At 36.5% G+C, this 21,926-nt stretch overlaps 2 protein-coding genes and 1 pseudogene across 4 annotated transcripts in view; 2 read left to right on the top strand and 1 right to left on the bottom strand.

Moving 5' to 3' along the window:
* Positions 1 to 19,178, bottom strand: part of COPS2 (COP9 signalosome subunit 2) — a 30,754-nt gene extending 11,576 nt beyond the window's left edge. Inside the window, exons 1-6 of one of the 2 annotated variants that reach the window (XM_023227239.2) lie at positions 19,048 to 19,178; positions 6,986 to 7,099; positions 6,249 to 6,326; positions 2,448 to 2,573; positions 277 to 387; positions 78 to 155 (exon numbers count right to left, since the gene is read on the bottom strand). In XM_023227239.2, coding sequence (XP_023083007.1) covers positions 78 to 155; positions 277 to 387; positions 2,448 to 2,573; positions 6,249 to 6,326; positions 6,986 to 7,099; positions 19,048 to 19,101 — 561 coding nt within the window. In that variant the 5' untranslated portion in view covers positions 19,102 to 19,178. The remainder of the gene's footprint in view (positions 1 to 77; positions 156 to 276; positions 388 to 2,447; positions 2,574 to 6,248; positions 6,327 to 6,985; positions 7,100 to 19,047) is intronic. The other variant, XM_023227240.3, reaches the window with a different exon arrangement.
* Positions 19,179 to 19,294: 116 nt separating this feature from the next.
* Positions 19,295 to 21,926, top strand: part of GALK2 (galactokinase 2) — a 220,164-nt gene continuing 217,532 nt past the window's right edge. The window contains exon 1 of one of the 2 annotated variants that reach the window (XM_023227245.3): positions 19,295 to 19,529. In XM_023227245.3, coding sequence (XP_023083013.1) covers positions 19,510 to 19,529 — 20 coding nt within the window. In that variant the 5' untranslated portion in view covers positions 19,295 to 19,509. The remainder of the gene's footprint in view (positions 19,530 to 21,926) is intronic. The other variant, XM_023227252.3, reaches the window with a different exon arrangement.
* Positions 19,842 to 21,244, top strand: LOC111552815 (annotated as a pseudogene).

The raw sequence follows: 21,926 nt of genomic DNA, 5'->3' as shown, positions 1-21,926 counted from the left end.
AAACAATATTTTGAATATAATTTTTGATTATACTTTTATTATGAAGAAATATTCAGAAAAAAATAAGGGAAAGCTACCTGGCAGGACTGATGTAACTGGCGTAAAATTTTTTGAAGCTTTCCATATTCCTCTCGTTCTAAATATAATTTTCCAAGCTGCAAGAAAGCAAACTTATTAAAATCAAGATTTCAACAGAAGATGTGTATCTTCAGGAGACTTTGTTAAAAACACCCACCCACTTTTCAAAAGAAAAGTGTAAGTAATTATAATTGTTACCTTTGTGTTTGTCTTAAACCACAGTCTATCATTCTTAGCATCTTTCAAAGCTTCCAGTGTTGTTTCATAGAATTCCTGCAGTAAATCCATCTGACATAAAAAATCAGAATTCTATAATTGTAAACAGCAAATTTGTACCTGTTAATAAAGTTAATTTGAACAAACTAAAAGTGCATCTTTGAACTTTAATACACATAAGATACACTATCTGTATCTTACTGAATGTCTTCTACAGTCCAAAAAATTAACAAACTGAAGCAAAATACAGACCAAATTTACAAGTGCCATGATCGCTTGTTTTATAAAACCCAGAAAATATTTCCCCATAAAAACATACTGCGGTAAGTTCTCATGCTGGAATAGCATACGTTTGTCCCTCCCAAATTAATAATTCATTCTGTATTTTATTTTACTTTTTAAAAAGCTAGTCAAGTGAAGCAGTAGGATTGGAGAAGGAACAAAGTAATCTGTAACTGGTTGTGCTCAATTAGCTGTAAATACCACTACTCAGATCAGCCACTCATTTCATATTAACAGCAGTAAATGAAATGTACATAGAACTAGTTGTATTGTTACTAACAGTGTATATCTTATTCACTCAACCCTTATCTGGAGCCTACAATGTGGCAAACACTAAGCATGCTGGTGAAGAAAGAAATAAGCTCCTTCCCTCAAAATTCTTCTATAAAGTGACTAAGTAACTCAACTGCATAGCTTTTAAGTCATTGGTAAACCATGGAGGTGGGTGGAAAGAAAAGTCTAGTATAATTTTAGCTATGTCTAATTACCACCAATTCACCAATCTGTGTGGCATTTTTTCATGGAAATCATTATTTGTTTTACATCTTGTTAAGTTCCCCTGCCCACCCTCTTCCCCCTACTTCTGGCTTTGCCTTTGTTTGAATATCTAATTCTCTGCTTAACTGGATCAAGAAGAGGACTGTAAGAGCAGGAAAATTTCACATTTTCAGAAAAATACATCTATTTATGCATGACTACTGATGGCATATTGAATAGAACAGAGTACCGCCCACCCAGTATCTGGTGTTACTTTCAAAAGACAAAAACCTTACATATAACAGCACACAGAGCATGCAGTCCTGAAGTTTCAAAATCACTGGATTCCCTCTCCTTGCTCCAATTACTGGCATAATATTTATAAACCGTGTATCAAATATGTTTTGATGACACTCGTTTTTAAGAGTTGGAAACCATTTCCCCACTTTAGGAAAGCTCCACAATATATAATTTAATTCTAGAATTAGTGTCGTTAAGTGTTACTATTCTAACAAAACATGTAAGTTTACCTTCTTCTATCTGCATTACATAAAATTTAAATATAAAGAGTAGAACTGCCTGAAAAAAATGACATCTAGTAGAAAAGACATTAAATGAGGCTGATTTTGATCTGAACATTCTTTGATTGTAAGTACAAAAAATATCAAATATTCTAAGAAATACTAAATGATATAGAGACTATATCTTGTACCCAAATATCACAGAGTATGAGGATGAAAAACTAAAACTGAGGACTACACTGCTTACAAGGATGAGACCAAATGACCCAATTAAAAATTATCTTGCAAAAAAATATATAATCATTGGTTTTCTTAACAACCAAAATCTAGACTCATAATGAAAGCACTATCACTCCCAATACCTTCTTTAGTTTCTTTCATCAGTAGCTCTTCTTTCATTATCCACCCATCCTTTGCAGAAGCATTTACTGAGCACCTGTTGAGTAATGCCAAACACTAACTGATAAGAGCACAGGCACTTCTCAAAGATTTTAATATAACCAAATCCATACAAATAACCTGTAATTCAGTGTATTCAACACCTCGGAATGGCTAGCTGAAGTGCTAATGGAGTCTACTAGAAGGACCCGTGGTAGCAACTGTATAGGAGTCTAACAAAAGGCTGAAAAGTTGTTTACAGATTTTAGTATCTGAAGCAATTATTTAAAGAGATCAAGCTGGAGTTATTACCTTTTACTATTATATAATCAGTAATATAACCAGGAAAATAGTACTTATCATTTTTAAAGCACACTAATAACTAGCATAACTACTTAAATAGAAGCTCTAGGTCTTTTCATTTGTAAAGAACAAAGCCCTTACTATAAATAATAAACACACTGATAGTGCCAAGAGGGGAAAATTGAGTCTAACCTGTTTAGAAGTAGAGATATAATCAAGAATAGAATTAATGGATTTTTCAGAATAATTTCTTGTGACTGCACTCCGAATATAGGTCAATAGCTGTTTATATCTATTCATCATTTCTGGAAAGTTTGTCTGTGAGAAAAGAAAAATGAATTATCAGATGCAAACTTAGGTACTAAATTATGTACACATGATTAAGGTTATAGAATACACTACTACATAATGAAATGTAGTTCATATAGTTCCTAATATAGTTTTGTAAAAGAGGAACTATGTATGACAGGAACACTATAAACATTATCTTAAATTTGAAATGATTAGATTACTCAAACCAAATATATAAAGTTAGCTTATAAAACAAGTACAACTGCTAAAATTTTCCAAATTTCAGAAGTTTGCACAACATATTGAAATCATAAAACCTACTAAAATATTCATAAGCCAAAATACACAAATAAAATCCAAGTTTTTTCTTTTTTTTTTGAGACGGAGTTTCACTTTTGTTGTCCAGGCTGGAGTGCAATGGCACGATCTTGGCTCGCCGCAACCTCCGCCTTCCAAGTTCAAGCGATTCTCCTGCCTCAGCCTCCCGAGTAGCTGGGATTACAGGCATGTGCCACCACACTCAGCTAATTTTGTATTATTATTATTTGTTTTTTAGTAGGGACAGGGTTTCTCCATATTGGTCAGGCTGGTCTTGAACTCCCAATCTCAGGTGATCTGCCCACCTCAGCCTCCCAAAGTGCTGGGATTACAGGTGTGAGCCACCGCACTCGACCAAAATCCAAGTTTTCAAATGCCTTGGATACCTGCTATGCAGGTTATTAGCTATATTCTCCCTTGTAATTTTATCCCTTCCTCAGGAAGCTCTGCAATAACAGTTACTTGTTTCTTTTCTCCCTATAACTGGCTGGCTATATATGAAAATGTGAAATTAAACAATCTTTTCAAGCATCAATACTAATTTCACGTCAAGAAAAGTATCCCCATCTAAGGTTCTACTCAATAGTAGATATAGTTAATGTTGTTATTCCTTGTATTTGTACTATTGAGGTTGTTCTAGGAAACAAGAATGGTCTAAAAAATAAAGGCGTACTGAGACTTATTCTGGGAGAGGTGTACCATTCCTAAGTATATCCTCTAAGTCAATTTATGAGTCTAACCTTATAACCTGCATCCACAATCCTCACAATTTGCAAATGCTATTAATCTCTTTTTTCCCTGAGTTCTATTCTATTTTTTTTAATCAAAGACATGAAGCACTGGCAGATACAAATACTTCTTTCCTTGACTAATTAAACATATGTATTTATTAGGGTGAAGAATAAACTAATAATGTTATAATTATCTTGCTTACGACAATATATTCTGCCCGGAGGCACAGCATAAAGAACAAGAAAACTTGAGAACAATCCCCGACACCTTCTAAGCAAGAATTGAATTACAATAAAGAAAACAGTAGAGGTGGATGAGACAAAAAAAGGATAGAACTATGGAAATATATATAGATATATAACCATTTTTGTTTCCAAGTTTCATGTGGGGGTAAATGATAGGTAACATCCTGTCAATGAGCTGCTAAATCCACATTACAGTACATATCTTGTAGCAAAAGGGAAATCAGAGAAATACGACTATCCTAACTTTGAAGCTATACCTTGGCACTGAAATAGGAGTTTTGCAAAAAGTTACAGTTTTTGGTTGGGCTTGGTGGCTCACTCCTGTAATCCCAGCACTTTGAGAGGCTACGACTATCGCTTAAGCCCAGGAGTTTGAGACCAGCCTGAGTAACATGGTGAAACCCCGTCTTTACAAAAAACACAAAAATTAGTCAGGTGTGGTGGCATGCGCCTGCAGTCCCAGTTACTTGGAGGCTGAGGCAGGAGGATAGCTTGAGCCTGGGAGGCAGAGGTTGCAGTCATACAGTGATACAGTGAACCAAGATTGCACCACTGCACTCCAGCCTGAGCAACAGAGTTATATTGTATAATGTACAATATACATTTAATGTGTTTTGAATTATTCTGATATATTTTGGGGAAAAAATGAACAAAAACATTTTGTGAACAGCTTCTGTAGGAGATGCCATGGAGTGCCCCTCCTATTAAAGGTGAGATAAACGATACCAGAGTGAGAGTACCTCAAAAAGAGGAGGTACAAAATTAGCAGAAGTTACCTGGATACAAGTACTAGTCAGATGGGATAGAGAAGCTAATGGGGAGGAGGAAGAAACACATCATATGGGAAATACAAAAATAGGGAAAAAGGAAAGTGGCAACATATCAGCTATTCTTCTACTTGCCATAGTTTCTGAACCTTCCAACTGCTTCACTTCCTGCTAATCTGAGCTTCAACTTTATCTTTCTCTTAAAAGTTCTTCTTCTCCTTTAGTGATCTAAGATTCATGTTTGTACCCAGTCCTATCATCTTATAACCATTATAGGTTCTAAGAATATAACAACAAACAAAACAAAGTTCTGCTCTCATGGAGCTTACAACTTACTTGGGGTGAGGGGTGGTGTGAAGAGGGGCAAAAAATAATAGATCACATGGTGACATATGCAAAGAAGAAAAAGTGCAAAGAAGAAATTTAAGTGATGATGGGAAGAATGTTATTTTATATCGGGTGGTCATGGGAAGGCCATCCTGATAAGCAGTGCCATTTGAGCAGAGACCTGAATGAAATGAAGAAAAAACCTGTATGGTTACAACAGAGAAGAGCTTCTGAGGCAGAAGAAACAGCAGGTGCAAATCTTTACACAGGATTGTGCTTGGGATGACTTCAGAAACAGCAAGAAGGCCAGTGATGGAGCAAATAAAACAGCAGCAAAGGATGAGCTTACATAGGGACTTGTAGGTCATGGTAAGAATTCTGGATTTTACTGAGGGAGATGGGGACCACTAGAAGATATGGAGCAAAAGAATGGCATAATCTGATTTACATTTTAAAAGGATCACTCTGCTACTTGTGGAGAACTGTAGCAGGGTAATGATGAAAGTAAGGAGACCAGTTAAGAGGCTATCGCAATAATCCAGGTAAGAAATCATGGTGCCTTGGACCAGAGTAATAGAGGTAGAAACGGTAAGTAGCAGTCATACTGGATATAAAGCCATGTGGATTTGCCAATGGATTATTTGTGGGGTGAGAGACAATGAGAAGAGATAAGCATAATGCTAATGTTTTGGCCCTAGTCAATGGAAGAGAAACCCTTTATAATAAACAGGAGAATTTTAAAACTCCAAAGTAAACACTAATCCTTTGTGGAAAAGTCAATCTATTAATAATGGTGGCTCACGCCTGTAATCCCAGCACTTTGGGAGGCTGAGGCGGGCAGATCACGAGGTCAGGAGATTGAGACCATCCTGCTTAACATGGTGAAACCCCATCTCTACTAAAAATACAAAAAAACAGCTGAGAATGGTGGCACACGCCTGTAGTCCCAGCTACTCAGGAGGCTGAGGCAGGAGAATCACTTGAACTCAGGAGGCAGAGGTTGCAGTGAACCAAGATCGCACCACTGCACTTCAGTCTGGGTGACAGAACAGGGGGAAAAAAAGCAGCCCAATATTGTAAATGCATCTAAAAGAATAAGTTTTCTTAAATAGAAAAGTTTTGTATCCTATGAGGAATCTTTTTTTTTTTTTTACTTAGTATTTACTATAGCTCTAACTGCAAAACAGACTAAATATAAAAACACATCCAAAGTAGTACTTGAGAAAAGTGGATATAATAGTACTTCGTCGTAATGAGGTTTTTACCTAAAAAATTTATTTCATTAGTTTAATTCCCCTCAAAACAAATCTTACCAACTTGAAGTTAATCTTAATCATTTGTTTCAGTGCTTTAAATCCCCATTCTCCTTTTTCACCTTCAAGTTCCAAAACCTAAAAGGAGGAAGAAATTTTTAGTTTATCTTAACATTAACATTATTTTCTAATGATGTCCAATGTGTAAGTATTGAATTAATTTTATACTAGACACATAAAAAACATTTCCCCAAGGATACCACCATTTCTCAATGTCATTTTTAAGTCTCTAAAAAAAACAAGTTGTAAGATGCTTACATAAGGATAAGCAAGCTTCAAGTTCCTTTATCAGGAAAATTAAGAGCTACTTCTTGATTACTATACAGTTCCTGAAACATTTTTCCCCCGAATAACCAACCTATGGTAAAAATAATCCATAAGTGTAACAGTAAGTCAAGAAATCAAGCTATTTATAATAACGAAACCACAACTGTGTGATTTACCCCTAAAAGAAACAAGACTGCAGTGATAATACCTATTGACCATCATGTTGGTGGTGGTTCTGCCAGAACCACCCTAGCTTTTCAGGACAACGGCCCTGCTCCACAGACAGCTTGATTGGAAAAAACATCAGGATAACCCTTTTGAAACATTTGCTTGTGCGGCCTAATGCTAACTGATAGGATAATTAAGTATTCAAAACATATTTCTGAGATAAAATCACCTGGGACTTATTTGTTCTAGCATATCAGTAAAAAAAAATTAACACATAGAATCAAATGGAAAAGAATATAAACCTTTTGGAAACTGCTTAATGCTGCTTTTGGGTCATCTTCTTTTAATGCTTTGGAATTATAGTACTGATTTTCCAAATCCACATTTGGCTCGGAGTTACTATCTTCAGAGTATTCCTGTGTTGGAAAGAAAGAAATATTAAAAGAAAAAAAAAAAACTCCACACATAGCAATGTAAAAAGTGAATGCTGTTAAGACAGAAAAACCACGTATTTTTACAAAACAAAACAACCTTGAATACATACATAAAATGCCAACTGATATTCAACTGTTACATAAAACCAGGGGTTGAAGAAAGGAGGAGGGTGTATAGCAGAATATAATCATTTCTTACTTCCAGATGAAAGTTAAAATTTCTACAGAATCAACATAAAAGAAGAATGCAAAGACCTAATATTGGTTAATGACCCCAATTCTGTAGTGGTTAAGCTTTCGTTGGTCATGAAATCTGAGGGAAACCTAATGTAGATGTGTTCTAATTATTAATCTTTGGTTCTATAATTTTTTTCTATTCCCCAAGTCTAAATTTCATTATTGTAACATGGTTTAAAACTAGCTAGGATGGTAATCTACACATGGCAAAGCCATCTAGCACTAAATATAATTATGTTAATAAGAATATTTGCTTTATGTGCACTATACAACAGCTGTTTATACTAACGTTAATCAGCTTTATAACAAATCAAAATAAATAAAACAAAATGGATTTATATAATTTTATGAGACTTTCCATTACATGAGTTCTATTCTTAGTGGAAAAAAACAAGGCAGAAGGGAAAACTGGAATAAAATAACTATTTTGTAGTGTAAACAACAGTTTTACAGTTTCAGGACATTCAGTCTAATAACGAGGATTACAAAATACACATGGATTGGTGTAATGGAAATAATTATCTTATGGTCATAAGATAAAGATTATTTCCTTCTCAGCTATAAGTCATTACAAAGGGCAAGTTTATAACAAATTAAGAATAGTACCTGGAAACAAACACAAAACGACAAGAATAGTTTTATAGTTATTTCTAAATCCAAATACAAGTAACAAATTTCTTTATGAGATATTTATGAAAAATTATGTTACAGTCTCATAAAAGCATAGAAGAGAAGAAAGGTATGCTGTGTATAAGTTATTCGAAAGCTCAAAAATACATTAACACAAGATGAATTTTTCAGTAATCAAGAGTGGCTTTGTAATGTGCGCCCTCTGGAGGATAATTCCTTCCTCGTGTGAAGACATGAGTCTGTCAGTCTTACAGATTTAAGACCTGGAATTCCGTTGTGTTTAACATATGAAAATCACTTGATGAAACTAGGTAGTAAGTAAGTTTCATAATTACTCATTTACTTCTTAACCCTTGTAATCTAGGCTTGACAACAAAGAAACTGATCAAGCTAAAAAAAGAGAAATTAGTAAAGAATGAACAAGCCAACCATACACAGAATGATGCTGTGACAGTGATGGCTTCAAAGCTGGGTTTTGAAAGATAAATGGAAGTTTGCCCGCTAGATGAAATGAGAGAGGATAAAGAGAATAGTACATGTAGTAACAACATAAACAATGGAAGGTAACTATTTGTTGGAACATAAAAATCCTTATTGATTCTACCTTCAAAATAAACCTCAAATCTATCCACTCCCAAACCCCCTGCTTGCTACCATCCTACCCCACCCAACTACTTTCATCTTTCCACAAACTTTAACAGCCTTCTCATTCTCCTTTTTAAGTTCTAATATCCTCATGGTTAAGCAGGTGAAATAATTCTCACAAAATGTAAATTATCTTATTCCTTTCCTCAAAAATGGTTCCCATTCCTCTTAAAACCCACAGCGAAATCATCAAAACTTGACTCCGGTGTCCAGCCTTATATCCTATCAAGTTCTCCTTCATTCACTTTGCTGCAGCCATCCTGGCCTTAACTCAGTGGCCTTAACTCAACAAGTGCCAAATTCTCCCACTTTTATGTGTTATTCCTGTCTCTTTCCACCTCTACCTCTACCTCTCTTCATTTGGTTAACTACTGCATATCATTTCAGATCTCAGCCTAAGGGTATTCTTTAGGGAAGACTTGGAGTGAAGAATCACAGCTATAAAACCTACTCTATGCCTCTGGAAATCAGCTCTTTTCTAATTGTTTCATTAAGTTGGAACAAATACAAATAGATTTACCATATATGATTTATCATACAATAACTAAAATAAAAACTTCACTTAACACTGTTGAATAAGATAGAGGAATAGCTCGCTGAACCAGAGAATTATTTTTTTTGCAACCCAAACCTTCAGAATGCAGCCTTGAAGTAAAATGAAAAGTATTTTTGATTTACGTTGATCACAAAGTAAAAATTCAGAGTCCATTTATTTTTGGTTTCTTGGCTCAAAACAAATTAGAAAAAACAATTAGGTCAGGTTTTGAGAAGAGGAAAGTAGAAGCTGAAAGGTACACATGACAACAGTAGGACTAGTGTTTTGGAGCTTCCTAGCAAATGAGAAACAACAGTATTTTAGAAAGGGAAGAGATTAACTTCAATTTTCTAGAAATTACTGAACCAATTATAACACTGTTAAAAACAGGATCCTGACATTTCCTGTCATATCTCACACAGTGTCTTGTCATTCAATCATGGAATACTTATAATAAGACTAGTTACCTGTAACTTCTGGGACCTGATAGATTTCAGATAGAGATTTCTAAACTTTAGATGTTACAACTCCAAAAAAACAAAAACCAAAAAACAAAACAAAACAATGACTGAGACAAGATTCGATTTAGCCCTCTACATTTTGTGACTATATTCTTTTGGTTTTTCATATCATATGGATTAAGAAATGGCATGTATAATGTTTTTGCATAATTGCAATTCAACTCTTAAACAAATGTTATTGCTACAATATAAAAATACATGAGAATTGGCACAACTGATATTCTACTGATGGACTACAAATTGGCAGTCCCTTGTTATGATCTGCAATGCCATGTTCCTATGGCTTGAACCAGCCATCATGACATCACTAACCCATCATTTGCACCCCACTGCATCAATTATCACAAGCTGTGCACTACTGCAAATTATTCTTCAGTTATGACACAGGCATGATTTTTCAAACTAATGATTTGAAGTCTTTGGAAGAAAAATCCTATTGTTTAGGTGCTTCTACTATTTTAACTCAACAATCATGATCTTTAATATATGCCAGCAATTAATTACTGCTCACATAAATTCAAATTAACAACTCTTCCCCTCAAGGTACTCATGGTCTATTAAGGAAGAGATATGCAAACAAAACTGTATTATAATAAATAATAGACACACATAGTAAGTCCACTGGCATCTCAAAAAGGAGTAATCAACTACTTCTGAGTTAGAGGAAGGAAAAAGATACCCGAGTCAGGTATAAAAGTATGAATAGGAATCGCCAGCAATGAGGAAGGGCAGCTGAAATAAAGCAATTAACGTGCAAATGCAAGGAAGCTTGAAATAGTATGAATAGTTTGGGCTGAAGCACAGGATGTTATGTAAAGGGTTGATGAAAGATGAACTGGTATTGAACAGAGGAAGAGGACAACAGAAATCTTGCAAGGAGATTAGATCCAATAAAGAGCCTCTAAAAGATTTTACAAGGAAATAACCAGATTTGTGTTTCTGGAAGAGTACTCTGGTAGCAATGAGGTAGTCCATTGGATAATCTTAAAAGTCTGGCCAGGAGCTGTGAAGGCCTGATCCCAAGAAGTAGAATGAGGAGAAAAGGCAGGGGACACAATAAATGATGGAATAAACACAGAAGATGTTACACAATGTTAGGGAGGTAAAATAAAAGTGCACAAGATAAAGAAAAATAAAGTGATCCATAATGACTATCAAAGGCTTGGTAACACATGATGCCACCACTCAGAATAGGAAATCTAGAAGTACTGAGTAAGTATTGCTAAACTGAAATCGTTACATCAAATGAAAAAGTGATAATAATTTGTAAAAGTTTAAATGTTTTTTAACAGAAGAGGAAGTGAAATTTTAATTAGTATATAAAGAATGCTTTAAAAACAAATGAAGAGTTTAATACATGAAAAATAAACAAGCACTTGTTTTACAAGAACAGTTGGAAAAGGGACTAAAAAAAAAATCTAAAATTCAGTAATAGTTTCAACCTACTCATGTCCTGATAATTCCCCCAAGCAATTTGTGATCCATCCACACAACCAGAATCTACTCTTTCTCAAACACGTCACACAATTTTAAATCTCTGCTTTGGCATAAACTGCTCTTTTTGCTAGAATTCTAAACCACTTTCCCTGCTAACAATCTTTCTGCTTTTCTCCTAAGATACTTCCCTGCCCTAATACTGCTGGGAAATGTGTTCATTAACTCATCTTAGCATCACTCTTCTTAGCAAACTAAATTTTTCTTCTTAGTCATGCTTCCATATGACATGCATCTCTCTACCATAGAGCTCTGTATGTTAAAACAAGCCAAATTGTGAACTTCTCAGAAGCAGGGACTTTCTTATTCATCTGTGTATTCCGAGAGCCTGGGATATTACAAAATGCTTAGTGTTTGGTTAATTAAAATAAAAGGTGGGTAAACATTCCAAAATAACACAACATACAGCAGCCAGGGTCAATTTTGACTATATCAGGTATGTAGCTACTGCTGAACAGGATCAGTTCCATAGTTCATTTACTTACTCTTGTATCTATTGCCAATAGAAGTCCTAAGAAATGTACTTCAGGAAAACAACAGTCACCATTAAGAATGCTTTCTGAGCCTTGTCTAACAGCTGACAAGATGCTGGGCACACTAAGAGGTGTGGGCAGTGTTTCATTATCCTTAAAAACCAGACATGATTCGAATCCTAGGTAGCCATTTATGGTTTAGCTACTGATAAAGTTATCCATTTAAAAAAATTCGCACAAATTAATGGGTGCTGATTTGTTAACTATGAAGTTAGAATTAAAAAAACAAAACAAAACAAAACAAAAAAACTGCTGGGCACAAGGGCTAACACCTGTAATCCCAGCACTTTGGGAGGCTAAGCGGGGGTGGATCACCTGAGGTCCGGAGTTTAAGACCAGCCTGACCAACATGGAGAAACCCTGTCTCTACTAAAAATACAAAAAAAATTAGCCGGGCATGGGGGCGCATGCCTGTAATCTCAGCTACTCAGGAGGCTGAGGCAGGAGAATCGGGAGGCAGAGGTTGCGGTGAGCCAAGATAGTGACACTGCACTCCAGCGTGGGCAACAAGAGCGAAACTGTTTCAAAAAAAAAAAAAAGAAAAAAAAAGTTGTCCTAAATTTTCAGTGTTCAAATTATATTTCCCAGGTAGAGCTATCATAAAGTCACATTTGTGTTTTAGCATCCTAAAAGAGCTACTATAAAACCTGGGTTCTAGTTCTGACTCTCCCACAAATTTGTCCTGTAAATTTAGGTAATCACTCATTCTCTATGCTTTAGTTCCTCGTGTCAAATGTGGGGGTTGAACCCTGTAGGAAGTTTCTAATTCCCACTAAGGTCCATATGTTCATTTCGGGATATAATGTACAAGTACAAATTCACTTGGTTGGATAGTTGTAGTTTACAGATTTAAGTTGTCAGTGAAACGTCTTAAGTTTATTTTTTATTAAATTTATTTATGCTTATTATTAAATAATCGTTGTTTATTATTACTTAAATGTATATAACTTTATTTTATTCTTAGCATGTAAAAGTTGTCTCCCATTGTTTTAGCTATCCTTGTTTGAACCTCTCCAATTTCATTATACAAGGTACACTAATGAGGTAATACAACAGGCCTTTTTGAAAAGTTACCAATTTAAGTTCCAAATCAGTATTTTTCTTTGAAGTAGTAGCTTTAAGGTGCAGTAAAATTATTCCAATGATACTGACATGGATTACAACAAGTAATGCTTCTGAAATCCTCAAGAAAACCAACTTCACCAGAGTCGTGTGTTTGTATCCTGAAACAGCAGCATACAATTTAATGGCTCAACTTATTTATCAAACCTGATTCTTAATTTTCAACTACATCTACAAAAATGAAAAAATCTGGCTAGCTTATTTTTTTAAAAATAAGCTGCACATTGTTTTTTCAAAATATTGAAAACAGGCCAAATTCTTATCAATACAGAACTGTTTAAATAAAGGATGGTACATCCATACAATCAATGCAGCCATAAAAAAAAAGTAAGCTCCTTGCATACTTAATACAGAATAATCTCTCAGATAAATTAAAAAGCACAGAGCAAGATTTACAATATGCTATATCAACGTTAAAAAAATAAAAAAAGAGAGGATGAATAAGAATCTATATTTGGTTATCTACCAAGAATGGGAACCAGACAGATGAAGAACAGAATGGAGGAAAAAACTTTGATGCACATATTTTTACATTTTCTGGTTTTGAACCATGTGCATGTATTATCTATTTTAAAAAGAGTGACAGAGTCACTCTCTGGCCTCTAAAGTAACATTTTTGCTCATCATTTACACCCTGCAACCTGCCCACCCCCAGCAATAAAAGCAATATAGGTTCCCTGTGAAAAGTCTGCCAGACAAAAACAAATTAAAAAAAAATTAAAACCGGACGGGCGTGATGGCTCACACCTGTAATCCCAACATTTTGGGAGGCTGAGGTGGGTGAATCATCTGAGGTCGGGAGTTCGAGACCAACCTGGCCAAAAAGGTGAAACATGTCTCTACTAAAAATACAAAAATTAGCCAGGCGTGCTGGCTTGCGCCTGTAATCCCAGCCATTTGGGAGGCTGAGGCAGAGAAGTGCACCACTGCACTCCAGCCTGGGCAACAGAGTAAGACTCTGTCTCAAAAAAAAAAATTAAAACCATGGATAATTTATTTCCAGACATTTTTCTATATTTTTCCCACCTAACAAAATTGGGATAATATGGATTATACTGTCTTTGACATTTCTGGAACTTAACATTTATACTGGATACATGTTCACTATGTACATAGCACTGGCAATTGACCATCATCTTTCTACTGATCTTATTAAAAGGGTGACAAATACGAGAGTCTGTAAGAGATCCTGTAGCTAAGATTCATTTTCCTCCCCACTACACACACACAAAAAAGAAAAAGAAGTAAAAATGCAGAGCATTAAAACTGCTATACCATAAAAAATAATGGGAACATGGGTGGAGCTGGAGGCCATTACTCCTAGCAAACTAATGCAGGAACAGAAAACCAAATACTGCATGTTCTCTGTTACAAGTGGGAACTAAATGATGAGAATTCATTAACACAAAGAAGGGAACAGACACCAGGGCCTACTTGAGGGTGAAGGGTGGGAGGAGGGAGAGGAGCAGAAAAAATAACTATTGGGTACTTGGCTTAGTACCTGGGTGATGAAATAATCTGTATAATAAACTCTTGTAATAAGAGCTTATCTATATAACTAACCTGCACATGTACCCTTGAACCTAAAAGTTAAAAAAATAAATAAAACTGCTATATATTAAGACAAGAAAAACAATACTAGGAAACATTTATTCCCTAATCCCAACTATGAGCTTGACTAGGGGAATATAATGAGGCTCACAGTTGGTCATATATTTAACCAAGTGGAATTATTCTAACTTTTAGACAACGTTTTCCTTGTAATACATTTAAATAATTATATCCAAATACAGGCCGGGCATGGTGGCTCATGCCTGTAATCTCAGCACTTTGGGAGGGCAAGGAATGTCGATCACCTGAGGTCAGGAGTTCGAGACCAGACTGGCCAACATGGTGAAACCCTGTCTCTACTAAAATATAAAAATTAGCTGGGCATGGTGGCGGGCACCTGTGGTTCCAGCTATTCAGGAGGCTGAGGCAAGAGAATAGCTTGAACCCGGGAGGCAGAGGTTGCAGTGAGCGGAGATCACACCACTGCACTCCAGCCCGGGCGACAGAGCACAACTCCACCTCAAAAAAAAATTTATATATATTCAAATATATAATACCCTACATATAACAGGACTTACTGAAGAATAATTTTTGGTATAAAGTCAATTTGTCTTAAATCCTTTCTAAAAAGATTATTAGGAGTTTCATGGTAGAACGATTGGACTGTGGAATTAAAAGTTAGCTTATCAATGGCCTTACCTACTTAATGAATGGCACTATGGTTATTATTTAGTATCATGGATCAGCAAATAATCTATAAACCTTTAAAATTGGCATTGCATTAAATGTAATTTATTAGCACCATCGCCTACCACAGATTACTATGTTTAGAAATGCCTGCTTCTGCCTCTAAAAGTCAAACAGATCTTAGAACATACATGACCATACATGTATGTTGAATTTCTTTTACATTCATTTCTTTCATATTCATTTCTTCTTTCTTTAAAAAAAAAAAAAAAACAAAAAAAAATTTGTTTTATTTTAGATCCTTCTTGGGCAGAAATCATTATTTACTTCCTTGGGTAAAAACAGTACAGTTTTAGAAACAGAGTTAATTTTTCAGGTGGTATCCTAACTACCTATTTCTACCAGATTGGGGAAGAACAAAGTGATTTAAGGTGTTAAAATATATCAATGGACGACCAATAAAGATACGCTGAGTATCACTGTGGTCAGCAATACTCATGGCTCTCAGTTAACACTATAGCTAAAACGAGGTGATAATCAATTTTCCAAAAAAAATACATTTTTTATAAAAGTAAATCTTGAGAAAGCAAGTCAATTCTGCAGATTTTTTAAAAATACTAATAAACAGAAAAAAAAAAAAATCCCAGACAAAATAAGTATTTTAAAAAAAGAACTCTTTTGACAAAAGGTAAGCATGAAATGGTAACCACCTTCATTAATCTTTTTTTTTAAAATATATGATTAAAGGAAATGAAAAACAAATTACTAAATAAATTTTATTCCATCAAAAGTTTTAACTGTTAGTAAATTAATCATAAATAATTTTACAACTAGACACCTGATGAGAGACAGACGGGGGAGGAAGAGTTATTTAATAGAATGCTAGGGGAAGAAAAACAAAAAACCCAACAGAAAACTCCAACATTTCATTTCATTATGTAGTAGTGCAAAATCTTACTTTTTAAGAAATAAAAAAGTTAAGACACAGGTGGTTGTGGTGACTAACACCTGTAATCCCAGCACTTTGGAAGGCCGAGGGGGGCAGATCACCTGAGGTCAGGAATTCGAGACCAGCCTGATCAACACGGTAAAATCCTGCCTCTAATAAAAACACAAAAAATTAGCCGGGTATGGTGGCAGGCGCCTGTAATCTCAGCTACTAAGGAGGCTGAGGCAGAATTGCTCGAACCTGGGAGGCAGAGGTTGCAGTGAGCTGAGACTGTGCCACTGTTCTTTAGCCTGGGCAACACAGTGAGACTCCGTTTCAAAAAAAAAAAGTTAAAGCAATTATATATTCAATTTCATTATACTGCTCATGTAGTGTAGGCCCTAAAAGACTGGGAAAACATGGCCAAGTTAAAACATTCTATGTTTAATAAAAACTCTTGCAAAAGTTAATCAAGTACTTCACAAGACAAAAAGATTCTCACTGCTATTACTACATTACATTCTCAAAGATGATCAACTTAATCACAGCGCTAATAAGTTATGTATCCGACAGACTATTGTTTAGGAAGGAGATAAGCAGAAACATCTACAAACACAAACTAATAATACAAATGCAATTTCTCAAGAGATGACATACAGCTGGGCACGGTGGCAAGTGCCAGTAGTCTCAGCTACTTAAGAGGCTGAGGCGGGATGATTAGTTGGGCCCAGGAGTTTGGGCCCAGCCTGGGTAACACAGCAAAATCCCATCTCTAAAAATATACACATGCATAAATAGATAAAGAAGACATACAAATGGCCAACATATACATAAAAAAAAAAAAAAAAGCTCAATATCACTACCATCAAAGAAATGCAAATCAAAACCACAATTAGAATGGTTATTCATCAAAAAGACCAAAAATAATAGAATGCTGGCAAGAAAGTGGAGAAAACAGAACTCTTCTACACTGTTGATGGAGATGTAAATTAGTATAGCCATTATGGAGATTTCTCAAAAACTAGAAGTAGAACTACCGTAAGGTCCTGCAATCCACCCCTGGGTTTATCCAAAGGAAAGAAAATAGATCTATTAAAGGGATACCTGCACTCCATGTTCATTGCAGCATTACTCCTAACAGCAAAGACAGGGAATCAATCTAAGTATCTAGTAATGGATAAATGGATGAAGAAAATGTGGTATATATACATAAAGGAATATTATTTGGCTATAAAAAAGAATGCAATTCTGTCAATTTGCAGCAACGTGGATCTGGAGATTTAGGTTAAGTGAAATAAGCCAGGCGCAGAAAGACAATTATCACATGTTCTCACTCAGATGTGGGAGCAAAAGAAGTTGATTTCATGGTGGTAGAGAGTAGAATGATAGGAAGGGTGTTGGGGGGAAGAGGAGTGGGGAAGTAAGAGAAGTTGGTTAATGTGTACAAACCAACAGTTAGATAGAAGGAATAAGTTCTAATGTTTGATAGCGGGGGAGGGTGACTATGGTTAAAACGTATTTTATATTTCAAAAGATCTAGAAGAGATGACTTTAAATATTCCCAAGACACAGAAATGATAAAAACACAAGGTGATGGATATCCTAAATACCGATTTGATCATTACATATCCTGTGCATGTAACAAAACTCCCCATAACTATGTACAAAATACTATGAATCAATTAAAAAAATACAAGCACATTTAAAAGAAACATTTTGATAATAACAAAACACCTGTAATATGAATAAACAGGTAATAAGTAAAAATGGACAGATACATATTAATGAACTGAAGTCACCGCCTACAACTGGCTTGCACAAACTAAAATGTAAGGTAGAAACCATAACTATTAGCGAAACCACATTTAACTTTAAAAATTATAAAAATCTCTACTATGACTTTCAGATAATAGCGAGAATTTCCGTTCTCCCTTTTGCAAAAGTGTGCCTTATTTTAAAATGCAAAAAACTGAAAATACACACGAAGTTATCGACTAATTCAAAACAATGTATTAATATTTTGACAATCTCTGGCACTTAAAATGAATCAGACGTCCCAAAACATCTATTTTGTAACTTTATGATAATGCAGCATCACCATAAAAGAACCATATGACATACCTCCAAAATAAAGAAACAAAGCAAAGCTGACGTTAATTCTGGGTCAAGATAATTTTCAGAGTTTCCACACGATGTTTTTGAATAGCAAACGTTATTCAAACTTGTAAATCCATTAATAAATGAAGCTCTGAATCTTTAAAAATCTCCATTCAGTCAGATAAATTCGTTTATTTCTATGCTGTTGCTGTTTTAAACTTTGTATACTGGAAAATTTCTAAGTGAAAAGCTATAGGTTCAATTACCTTACACCCGTCCCCCAAAAACACCACATGCAAAACCTCCTCGCTAGCTTTTCTTTATAAAGAACTGAAAAAGTAGTTCAACTACCTTTTTTTCAGTTATCCTTGCTCTGAACCCTCCACTACACACTTACCTCGGACCAAAACTGGCCCTGGACAAGACTATTTAAGCTACGTCTCCAGGAGACTCACAAGTTGCGTTTCGCGGTCAGGCCTGGGAGCAGTAAGGACCCCCCAGTTTTCAGACTTCTCCTAGCATTTCGCACATTTGAACGCTCAGTTCAAATGTGAAGAAGTGGGGGCCCGAACGCTGGGCCCGAAAGGGCAAAGCCAGGGCCTACACCGCAGCATGGTCACCGGGGCGGCTCGCGCCGTGGGGAGGCATGAGGCACAGAGAACCGAACGCCTGGGGCCAGGGGCATCCGTGTAAACCGAAGAGGCGCTCAGACTCGGAGCGCAAGGCCCGGGACCCCCTTCGCTGCCTGCTTTGACCTCCCTTCCCCCATGCTGGAGAAGCAGGGCCCGGGCCCGGTGCGGGAACGGGGAGGAGGTAAACCAGTCCTGTCACTGCACTGAGAGAGGCTGGAAACGGCACATGCTCTACGGGGAGAGGCCGCGGCCGGTCCAGACCGGACCCCGAAAACTAGACACATCTCCACCCCCAGGGTTCCATTCCCTGCGCCTCACCAGGTCGTAGTCCTCCTCATCATCGCACATGAAATCATCCTCCATGTCAGACATCTTGGCCGGGAGGGGGAGGAGAAATTGGAGACAACCTCCTCCCACAATCCTCCGCGGCTCAGAGGCGTCAGTCTCAGCTTCTTTCCGCCTTCCTGTCCCTCTTAGAGGAGCTGTTTCCTGCCGGAACCAATTATCTCGACCTCTAGATGATTCGCTACGTCTCCAAAAGAGACTGCACCGCCCCCCTTTTCCTCCGAAGCGGTTGGTGCCTTAGCAACTAAACCTAGCAACTGGAACATCGTCAGGTGCTGCGAGTCTCAGCCAAAGGGCGTCAGAAACTGCGCTCGTAGCGAGCAGTTTCCAGCCTCCTGGGTAAGGGAGCAGTGCTTGGGACTCCGGAAGCATCTCATTCCGGTGAAAGTAAGGGACAGCTTAGGACCAGAAGCCTTTCGCGGAGGAAAAGCTGGCATGCCCGACCTATATGACAGGTATTATTTCTGCTATCATTGTACGTGTGCATTTAGCCCACACATTGCGGTGGGTGTTCCTAAGATACTTGGAGTACTTTTCAGCAACACAGTTTACACTTAATGCTTGTTATATTTGTGGTTGACAAAACAATTCTATGGATATCCCAAATTAGGTATGCAGCTATCAGTTGAGTTGCCTTAAATCTTACTTAGTTGTTCAACGAATTATAAACTTACCTTTACAACCGTTGGGACCAAATTAAGGTAACAACGACTGGTTTTTTAAAAAAATACGTTACTGTGAAACCGAGGGCAGCATGTTATGAGGAGATGGGAGCTGCGGTGACTCGCGGGATAGGAATTTCAAGAGAACCGAGCGGAACGGGAAATCGGCAACAAGAAGCCCTCTCCGGCTCCCAGGCACCCCTATACCTACAGCCTCCTGTCAGAGCGGATTAGTCTCTATCCAGAAATTAAGGGAGAGATTGCTCGTAAAGATGACAAGCTGCTGTCATTTCTAAAATATGTGTATGTTGATTCCAAAGATCCTCTGTCTTCCGTGCAGGTGAAAACTACTGAAACACGTCAGGAGCCAAAGGAATTCAGATTGCCAAAAGGCCATCACTTTGATATGATAAATATTAAGAGCATTCCAAAGGCAAAATTTCCATTGTAGAAACATTGACACTTTTCAGTAATCATAAACTTTATCTAGAAACATGAACTGCTGAGAAAAGAGTGCAAGAATATCATTTAGAACAGAAAGATGTGAATTCCCTTCTTAAATATTTTGTTACTTTTGAAGTCAAAATCTTCCCTCCTGAAGACCAGAAAGCAGTATGAAGAAAATCACAAAAATTTCCTATGCGTACTCCTCATCCCTCATCCTGTATATTTTCTCATTTTTGCATGTTAAATTATGTTAATTACCAAGTGTTTAATGCTCTCATTGTGAGAGCATACTCTTAATATTTATTGAGCTCCCTGAATTCTCAAGATTGCCATGGACCGTATTTTGTTTTCTTTTAATTTGGTTTAGGCATATTTCATATGTACATGTTACCATGACTATCAACACATCTGTACCTTTATTTTAAGTAAAAGAGTTAATTTGTTATTTTAGACACATCATACCAACTTTTAAATTGGTCATAAGACCCCTTGGGAAGTGTCCTGAATCTCTCATTTAAGTTTTCCTTTCCAAGTTAGGTGTTTAGTTCATTCTTCATATGTGATAGTGAAAGTAAAAGCTTTCCTGACTCTTAAGAATGACATTTTCTTGTTAGGGAAAGAGAATCAATCGTAAGGTAGACTAACAGTATTTCCCAAATAAAGGCACCTAGGAGAAAATAACGAATCAATAGAATCTAACTAAAATTACTACCCCAGGGAATAAGAAGTATTGAGGATTTATTTTATTTTGAATTGATTTTAAGTATGGAATAATTGCCTTTACAGTTATAAAAAGTAATTAGTGGTGTTTACAAAATGTTGGGAATTTCTGCTTTGACAAATAGGTAAGTCCCATGGCCTTCAGAGAGGGAGGCAATAGTGGAAACTTTCGAAAAAGTAATTTCTCTGGATTTAACATGAAACTAGAAAAATTTACAGAATAATTAAATAAAAAAAACATGGTAAATGAAATTTGGGGATTTTATACATAGTTTCGGATGTTAATACTGGTTGAGAGAAGAGAGAAAAAATAGCAAGTAGAAGCAGAGAACAGGATCATTGGAAGGGACCTGAGAAATTGCTGTTTCATACATTTTAGCAAACTTATTAGTACAGCACGTACCAGTACTAGGATCTTGAGTAACAGTGTGTGAGTTTAGCTCTGCCTGATATATTACTACTTGTGGGATCTTTGGGCGACTATATCCTTTTTGAGATTGTATTTCTTTTCTTTTTTTTTTTTGAGACGGAGTCTCGCTCTGCCGCCCAGGCTGGAGTACAGTGGCCGGATCTCAGCTCACTGCAAGCTCTGCCTCCCGGCTTTACACCATTCTCCTGCCTCAGCCTCCCGAGTAGCTGGGACTACAGGCGCCCGCCACCTCGCCTGGCTAGTTTTTTGTATTTTTTAGTAGAGACGGGGTTTCACCGTGTTAGCCAGGATGGTCTCGATCTCCTGACCTCGTGATCCGCCCGTCTCGGCCTCCCAAAGTGCTGGGATTACAGGCTTGAGCCACCGAATTTCTTCTATAAAATGAGCATAATGCTACCTTACTTAAATTTAAGAGTTATCATGAAGATAAATGAAATAGTAAAGGACTACAAAAGACCAAGGAAATATTTTTTTTTTTTTTTTTGTAGTGGAGAAACAAACGCCTGGAGAGGATATATGACCTAAGGTTTCTGTAGTTTGTGACCTAACCAGGCCCAGAACTTAGTTTTTCAAATCCTAGTAGTGTGTTTTTT

The sequence above is a fragment of the Piliocolobus tephrosceles genome, chromosome 6, assembly GCF_002776525.5.
Source record: "Piliocolobus tephrosceles isolate RC106 chromosome 6, ASM277652v3, whole genome shotgun sequence".
NCBI lineage: Eukaryota > Metazoa > Chordata > Mammalia > Primates > Cercopithecidae > Piliocolobus > Piliocolobus tephrosceles.
The sequence above is the reverse complement of the archived record's forward strand: the minus strand, read 5'-3'. Positions and strand labels throughout refer to the sequence as shown.